The sequence below is a fragment of the Salmo trutta genome, chromosome 17, assembly GCF_901001165.1.
Source record: "Salmo trutta chromosome 17, fSalTru1.1, whole genome shotgun sequence".
NCBI lineage: Eukaryota > Metazoa > Chordata > Actinopteri > Salmoniformes > Salmonidae > Salmo > Salmo trutta.
The window spans coordinates 25,506,526-25,515,488 of record NC_042973.1 but is presented as its reverse complement, the minus strand read 5'-3'; the positions used below and the strand labels follow the sequence as shown (position 1 = coordinate 25,515,488).

The window sequence follows — 8,963 nt, the reverse complement described above, 5'->3', positions numbered from 1 at the left end:
CTCTGACAGAGCTCCAGAGTACCTCTGTGGAGATGGGAGAACCTTCCAGAAGGACAACCATCTCTGCAGCACTTTATGCAAAAAAATGCATGCATTTGTGCATATTTGGGAAGTCTTTCCCTGGCCAGCAGAAATGTTTTAACCTAATCTTGAGAGTACACATTTACATGGCACAGATCTGGGGAAGGGTACAAAACATTTCTGCAGCATTGAAGGTCCCCAAGAAGACAGTGGCCTCCATCATTCTTAAATGGAAGATGTTTGGAACAACAAAGACACTTCCTAGAGGTGGCCGCCCAGCCAAACTGAGCAATCGGCGGAGAAGGGCCATGGTCAGGGATGTGACCAAGAACCCGATGGTCACTCTGACAGAGCTCCAGAGTTCCTCTGTGGAGATGGGAGAACTTTCCAGAAGGACAACCATCTCTGCAGCACTCCACCAATCTGGCCTTTATGGTATGGCTAGATGGAAGCCATTCCTCAGTAAAAGGCACATGACCGTCCGCTTGAAGTTTGCCAAAAGGCACCTAAAGGACTCCAACCATGAGAAACAAGATTCTCTGGTATGATGAAACAAAAATTGAACTCTTTGGCCTGAATACCAAGCGTCACGACTGGAGGAAACCTGGCACCATCCCTACAGTGAAGCATGGTACGTTGGGGATGTTTTTTAGTGGCAGGGCCTGGGAGACTATTCAGGATCGAGGGAAAGATGAACGGAGCAAAATACAGAGAGATCCTTGACAAAAACCTGTTCCAGAGCACTTAGGACCACAGACAATGACCCTAAGCACACAGCCTAGACAATGCAGGAGTGGCTTTGGGACAAATCTCTGAATGTCCTTGAGTGGCCCAGCCAGAGCCCGGACTTGAACCCAATTGAACATCTCTGTAGATGTTTTTTCCTACATTTCTTCATGTTGGAGCTAAGTTTGGCATGCTAGTAGATACCCATAGACTTCCATTCATTGCATCAACGCTAGTTAGCATTGACTCGCGAGACAACCTCTAAATTCCTTCATACTGGACAAATAGACATAAAAATTGTATCATCCGACTCTGGGGAAGTAGATGAAGGGTATCATTGCTAAATGGCAAAGTATCCCTTTAAGTTCAGGTAATACTTTGACTGAAAAGTTGAGTAAACAAACAAAGCTGTGGAACCTGTTACTTATTCATATTTAGTTGAAACAGCTATTTTAAAAAATTACAGTGTATGTTGGCCTCACAGATGACCTAGAGTTGTATTTATAAAGCCATTTTACATCAGCAGTTGTCACAAAGTGCTTTTCAGAAACCCAGCCTAATACTCCAAAGAGCAAGCAACGCAGATGTAGAAGCTCTGTTGCTAGTAAAAACTCCCTAGAAAGGCGGGAACCTAGGATGACACCAAGAGAGGAACCAGCCTCTGAGGGGTGGCCAGAGAGAAAGATGGGAGGCAGTGATGTGTGAATGTCATGCAATGATGTGATTGTGAATACATCGCATACATGCCTGGACCAGTGATTTTGAGCACATGGGAAAAGTTGAAAGCCTATAAGGACACTAACGTGGAGTCCTGTCCTCACCTACAATTATTAAACGCAAAGAACGTGTTTCAGAGGGCAGTCTGGTCAGGGATGAGATCGCATTATTTCAGAGAGAGGTAGGTGCATTGGTTGGAAAGTGAAAGTAAAAACCCGTGACATCTGGGCCTGTAGAAGCATGTTTTTTTAACAGGCTCTGCCCTCATTCGGAGCTGCTGCTGGAGACGAACAGATTCGCAATTAATATTTTCACATTTTGGAGAGCTGGGGGCCAAAGAGGGCAAGAAAGGGTGGCATCGTTTATTTTCCAAAATTCGCTTTGGTCTGAGACGGGGTTTTGTTCTGGGTGTTGCCACACTCAGATAATCTGTTGAAGACGACACTTCGTGCCAATGTCACTGGCCGGATTAACGCACGCGTTGTTTCCAAGATTTGTAAATCATTTGTGTGGGGCATGTGTGCTTTTGATCGTTGCTGCTGGGGGTTATTCTGAAGATACTGGAGTGTTGAAGTGACGGGTTTCGGTTGTTACAGGTGTGATTGTGCAAGTTTGAATATTGAATTGCAATTTGTTACGCTTTGCGCAAATATTGGAACAGCTGCGCTTCATAGGCTGCTGCGCTGTCCACTTTTGTTATACAGTCATACATATTGTTATTAAAAGATAATAAGTAAGACTAACAGGCTATTACGGAATATTGACGCTGAGGTTGGAAACCCGAAAGTGCTCTTTTGATATTGTAGGCTATATGGATATATAATAAAGACCCCTGGGATCCATCCATCCATTGGATAGAGAATGTAACATTTGCCCTCATTCTTTAGAGGCGTGTTGCGTTGTTATTTGTCAGTGTATGCTGACGATATTATGCTATGCATTTTATTGTTATATACAGTACCATGTGTGTCCAGACATGTCATTTATTTTGCCACTGTCCTGCACCTTTCTACAAGTTACAGCTATGATGTGTGATTCATTTTCTTGATATAAATTTTATCATTTTCCATCATTTTTGGGGGAAACTGATCATGGAAATTCACATGTGAATGAATAATCACATCATTCACATTCGGCGTACTCAGACCCAAATTTGAACTTGATGACGGTCTCTCTAGATTTCAAATGAATTATTAATAGATTGTATCACTGATATATTAATCTTATATTAATATATTAATCAACGTTGTATTTATAAGTCTGTAATAACCGTATTATATTGGCGTTACTGCAAGTGAATGTGCGTTATAGATACATTATTCGAATTATTATTTCATTGACAAAGATGGCAGAGCATTTACAGCCATTTATTGTAATAATTCCTGGTTAAGTGAGGGAAAGTCATTACTAGAGTGGAGTTCTTGATACACAAGTGTTGGCAATGCAGTACTTTAAACTTCAAACTCAGCTAATGACCCATCTCTCCTTTTGACATAAAGTGGTTGGTGCCCTAGATGTACACACGTGTGTCTGCCATGAAATATCAGCTTAAACTGTACATTGCTTATTTTCTGTCCGTTCAACCTCAAAATCTCTGAGAAAGGCCTTGAGGCTGATACATAAAGTGTAATAAAGAGCAGTGATACTAGCAAGAGCAGTGATACTAGCAAGAGCAGTGATACTAGCAAGAGCAGTGATACTAGCAAGAGCAGTGTGGGGTTTCTTATTTTTTCTCTGTTCTTTCAACCTGACAAGGGTACTGTGTTTGTAGCTATTCAGAAAAAATCTAATTAATACCAATGAAGAAAGTGGATGTTGAAATGTCTAAAAATGCCTGTCTGTGTTGCTGTTACAGGCTAACAAGGAGCGAAAAGGGCCTGGTGGTGCTCCGGAACAGTGTGGGCTCTGAGTCGGAGGCCTCCAGAGTGTTTCAACAGGGACCTCAGTTGGAGTATGGTCCGGCCAACATCCTTGCTCCTGGGTGGGCTATTTGGTAAGAGAAGTGCTGTTGTGTATGTTCATGTGTGAAGAATTACGTATCAGGCCAAAGGCTAGAGTCTTCTTGACATATTGTTGGGAAAGAATCTAGCTTCCAAATGTGGTGGGGTCAGAACTGGGATGATGTGTAGTGGTAGTTTAGTTTGACATCATGGATGTTACTCCTGGTTTCATTAATAAGTTATGCTTTTGTTGCAATGGGCTGGGTGAGACCTGATCACATCAACCACTTATAAGTTTAAAGCTAAGAGGCCCTTAATAGTGTGAGGAAGTACATCTGTCAGTGGAGACCATTGAGAATTGTTTGTACCATGCGCACATTCAGCAACTGAGCCCCAGTTTGTCTTGTGAGAGTGCTAAATCTAATTAATATTTAAGAGATGATAGTTCTTCAGTTTACAGAGAGCACTATTCCCATAAATCATCACTGATAAACAATGTATATTGCAAAGAGCTCAAGCTAGAAAGTTTCAAAGGAGAGAGACAGTAGAAAACATCTATGGGTATTTCCTATCTCAGATAGAGAACCCCCCCCCAAAAAAAAGTTATTGCGTAGGTCCGGTTTCTGTTGCAAAAAAAATGATAGCAGTTAAATCTTGGTATCTTTGATTCTAACCACGTCCTGTAACAGAGAGAAAGAGAGAGAGACACATACAGGAGTAAAAGAAAGATCAGAAGAAGGTGTAATTATTGAAGACAATAGAGGGGAGGTGGGGTGAGTGAGGTATATACATATCTGATGTTTGAGCTCCTGACTGTATATGGACTTGTTTGGTGTATACAGATTGTGCGGTGAGGCATATTCCTAGTGCTTTGTGAAGTGTGTTGTGAGGTCTTGGAGACTTTGCTGACTCTGAGTCTCTATACAGCCGTCTGCATCCAAGCCCTGGCCCACAATATCTAACCACACAGTGATCAACAACAGACTGGCTTTGGACTACATGCCACCACTCATTCTGCCCCCGGCTATGTACAGTCAGAGCTAGTTACTCCTGAGAAGAAAATACCCTTTTGTCAAAATAGGCACTACTGTCTCAATCTGAGTTTAGACCACAGGACCAAACCGAACAATCCTGTGTTCACAAACATAATAGCAAATCTTTTCTGCTGACCGTGACTGTGTATTGGATGTCTCCTGCCCTTGACCACATGCAGATTATGGTGGTATAATGGAGTTTACCAACTTTTTTTTGCCCAACAGTTTACCCACCTTTTGCAGAAAAATGCATTGAAAATATAGGCAGCACTACTTTTTTCCCCACTGCGACCGGCATTTTTTTTACCACTACAAAAGTTGTGTAGAACCTAAAAGGGTTATTTGGTTGTCCCCATAAGATAACACTTTGTAGAACCTTTTTTGGTACTAGGTAGAACCCTTTTGGGTTTTATGTATAACCCTTTCCACAGAGGCTTCTACATGGAACCCCAAAGGGTTATACCTTGAACCCAAATGGGTTCTACCTGGAACCAAAAAGTGTTCACCTATGGGGACAGCCAAAGAACCCTTTTTGAACCCATTTTTCTAAGAGTGTACATCACTGATTATGGTGAAGCGTTTTAGAGGAGATTATTTTTGTGAAAATTAAGGTGTTTACTCAGTATTATAATTTCCGCAGATGGGGCTCTCCTTTAGATTGGTGGATTCTCAGTGAGATAATGAGTCTGATGGAAAGAAGAGGTCATATTTCGTCATAATTAATTTGAGCGCAGCCAGCCAGCCAGCCAACCAGCCACAGAGGTCTAGCTAGGAGCGATGGTCTGTCTTGCACTGTGAGAGATGTCTCAATGTCTTTACTCATCTGAGTTCAGTTCTCACACCATTATACCACTTCAATGGTGGTGGTAAAAACAATAAAAAATAATTTATTACTCCGGGATGAACAGAGAAAAATACTTGGGTAGCTATCCAGGAACAGTGTGGGAGAGCCCTGTATTATATGATATGTATGTTGTGCCCCCTGTAGGTTTGATGTGGGTAATACCGGTTTTGATGACACCTACAACATTGGCCCAGTGCACGTCGTTGAAGACATTGGAAACCAAACTCACCTACAGAAGACGCAACTTGGTAAGAATGGTTCAGGATATCAAGACAGTGACTTGCAAGTTTGGAATATGAATGAAATTAGACACACATTAGGGAAGACTAGTGTGTGGATCACTGCACAGAATAATTATATTGAAAGTTGATATATGTGGAAAAGAAAGGTGGTATTTTTTTGTACAAACACAATCTGACACAAAAATCGTTCCTGTCTTTAACAGAAGCACAATTTCCCCATTAATTACACCATCGGAGTTCACTATGAAGAGCTGTTCAAGCTCAGCAATATCAGCAGGCTGGTGAGTCCCTCCATTTGTTTCCTAACCCTTATCATTATCACTCTTCTAACTTGTTCAGTCATATGAAAAATCAACGAATCATACCATCCACTCACTCACCCTTCGTCTACTTTGCTTCCTTATTCTCCTTCCTTTATCTTCAACCTTCACTCTTATCACTCTATACATCTCTATCTGTTCCTCCTCCTATCCCGCTCCCCACTATGTCACTTTATCTATTTTCTGTGTCCCTCCAGAGGGTGAGGGTGGTGGATCTGGAGGAGGGGGACCTGCAGGATGTGTGGCTGTTGGTCAACCAAGAGGTGTTGAAGAGGATCTTGAGGGTCCTGCCAGTGAGACACCCCTCCTACAAGTACACCTCCGATCTGGAAGATCTCTTCAGGAAGATCCAGCAGGTGTTCCCACCACAGAGTGATGAGGTGTGTAAGACTGGCCATAGTGTCACTGTCACTGCTCTGCTCATCTCTCTGTGGACAAACTTAACTCATAATGGTCATGTACTGTATGTTTATCTCTCAGAGAGAGCCCCCAGAACGAATAGAGGAGATCTACAATAGAGTGAAGGAGCCCAACTCAAAAGGGTGGAGGTTCGTGACCCCCAAATCCCTGTTGGATAACTGCTATAGGACAATGCACTGTCTCTTCAAAAACTGCTTTCCCAGTGAAGATGGAGAGCAAGACTGTGAGTGCACTTCATTCCCTTATTATATTTCCTGTCTTCTCTTACCTCTACACTAACCTCTCTATGTTGGCATTTTCCCCAGGAACACAAACCTACTCAACTGGTTTGGCATGTTGTGTCAATTGTATCTCTTCAATGTCTGTAGACACTACGTTGTTCTTATTCAACACTGTTTAAAGAGAGATAGTTGTCTGTGCCACAGGTACTCATGAGGTCTCTGACTTAAAAGGAGAGGGACTTGGACAGGCCTGTTAATATCTCCTGTTAGCCTATTCATAAATCATTTACACATCCTATATAGGTTAACACATGACTGTATCATTCACTTTTAACCACACAGGTTAATTGTATCAGCACCTCTTAAGGTATATTTGTTCCATGTTTTACAGAGAGATCAGTAGAGTTGTTGAGGCTAGAGCACATCTGTTAATTTAATAGAAGACCTTACATATGGAAAACGTAAGGCATGAAGGAGTATAAAGCACTCGTGCAGAACATGAGTCATGAATCTAAAAAAAATCATTAGAAGAAAAAACAGCAACAACGATGTAGCGCACATGTTGGATTGGTTTAGAGCTTACTTCATGGCTAGGATGTTCAAAGCAGGCCCATAAACGTTTAATGAAGTGTCACTGATCATTCAAAATAGCTGGTATGCTTTTATCAGAAATATTTAGACATGATTTTAAGATGATTGATCTGTCACTTAAACTATTTTCTTACTTCAGATTGTAGCGCTCTTCACTGGCGGAAGGGCAGAAAGAGACAACTACAGGAAACCTGAGGTGGACGCTATTTCCAAACACTGCAAATATACACTGAGTGTAAAAAACATTAAGTACACCTTCTTAATATTTAGTTGCACCCCACCCGTTTTTGCCCTCAGAGCAGCCTCAATTCGTCAGAGCTTGTTGACTCTAATGCTTCCCACAGTTGTGTCAAGTTGGCTGGATATCCTTTGGGTGGTGAACCATTCTTGATACACACAAGAAACTATTGAGCGTGAAAAACCCAGCAGCGTTTTAGTTCTTGACACAAACTGGTGCACCTGGCACCTACCACCATACCCTGTTCAAAGGCACTTAAATATTTTGTCTTGTCCATTCACACTCTGAATGGCACACATATACACTCAATGTCTCAATTGTCTCAAGGCTTAAAAATCATTCTTTAACCTGTCTTCTCCACTTCATCTACACTGATTGAAGTGGGTTTAGCTAACACGTGACATCGATAAGGGATCATAGCTTTCACCTGGATTCACCTGTTCAGTCTATGTCATGGAAAGAGCAGGTGTTAATAATGTTTTGTACACTCAGTGTATGTCCAATGTTGCAGTTGATCTGTATGTCATACCCCTCCCGTGTGAAGTTCTGATGTTGTTGCACCAACAATATGCCCTGAAAACTATTACCAACGGTATGCAACCCAAACGTCATCTGTTGCTGTGGATGCCACAGTAAATACATTCCCTGTGGACTTTGCAGCTTTATCCACTCACTGTTATTGTCACAGCTTGCCTACAGTTTTGTTTACTTATCATTCTTTGCCTCCTATGTTGTATACTACTTTGAAAGAGATTTTATAGTTTTCATATGTGTACTTATAATATATTGTCTGCTGATGTTTATGTTCTGTGTTTTGATTGTGGGTTCTACATGTGTTTATACAGTTGTATGGTAAAGCGCAGGTGGCTATGCTCAAGCAGAGAGCTACAGTGTATGGCATTTCTATACTTTTTTTGCAATCTGGGAACACTTGTTGGTGACAGGTATTAACAACTGCTGCCAATATATTCAAAAATAAGAACAGAACCCAAACATAGCTACTTTCAGGACTGTTGTCGTCTTCTTTTGCTCAGTTTTTAGAGCACGGCGCTTGCTATGTCAGGATAGTGGGTTTGATTCCCAGGACCATCCATACTTAAAATGCATGCACGCATGACTGTAAGTCACTTTGTATAAAAGCGTCCGCTAAATGGCATATACTGAACAAAAATATAAACGCAACATGCAACAAAATGGAATAACTGGTTCATTCTCAGCTTCCAGAAACTGTGTACAGATCCTTGCGACATGGGGCAGTGCATTATCATGCTGAAACATGAGATGATGGCGGCGGGTGAATAGCACGACAATGGGTCTCAGGATCTCGTCACGGGATCTCTGTGCATTCAAATTGCCATAGATAAAATGCAATTGTGTTCATTGTCTGTATTTTATGCCAGCTCATACCCTAATCCCACCGCCACCATGGGGCACTCTGTTCAGAACATTGACATCAGCAAACCGCTCGCCCACACAACGCCATACACGTGGTCTGCGGTTGTGAGGCCAGTTGGACATACTGCCAAATTCTCTAAAATGACATTGGAGGTGGCTTATGGTAGAGAAATTAACATTAAATTCTCTGGCTACAGCTCTGGTGCACATTCTTGCAGTCAGTATGCCAATTGCACACTCACCTTTTAATGTCC

General features: G+C 41.8%; 1 protein-coding gene across 2 annotated transcripts; it reads left to right on the top strand.

The window, feature by feature from the left end:
- Positions 1 to 1,400: 1,400 nt before the first annotated feature.
- On the top strand, positions 1,401 to 8,503 carry LOC115151926 (interleukin-34). Of its 2 annotated transcripts, none has more exons than XM_029696282.1 (7): positions 1,401 to 1,645; positions 3,320 to 3,457; positions 5,427 to 5,530; positions 5,728 to 5,805; positions 6,042 to 6,224; positions 6,325 to 6,487; positions 7,216 to 8,503. In XM_029696282.1, exons 2-7 carry the CDS (start codon positions 3,418 to 3,420, stop codon positions 7,269 to 7,271), a joined length of 624 nt encoding a protein of 207 aa, XP_029552142.1. In that variant the 5' UTR covers positions 1,401 to 1,645; positions 3,320 to 3,417; the 3' UTR covers positions 7,272 to 8,503. The 2 variants fall into 2 exon arrangements, with proteins under 2 accessions (XP_029552142.1, XP_029552141.1); XM_029696281.1 differs by lacking the exon at positions 1,401 to 1,645 and adding an exon at positions 1,679 to 2,060.
- Positions 8,504 to 8,963: the final 460 nt, after the last annotated feature.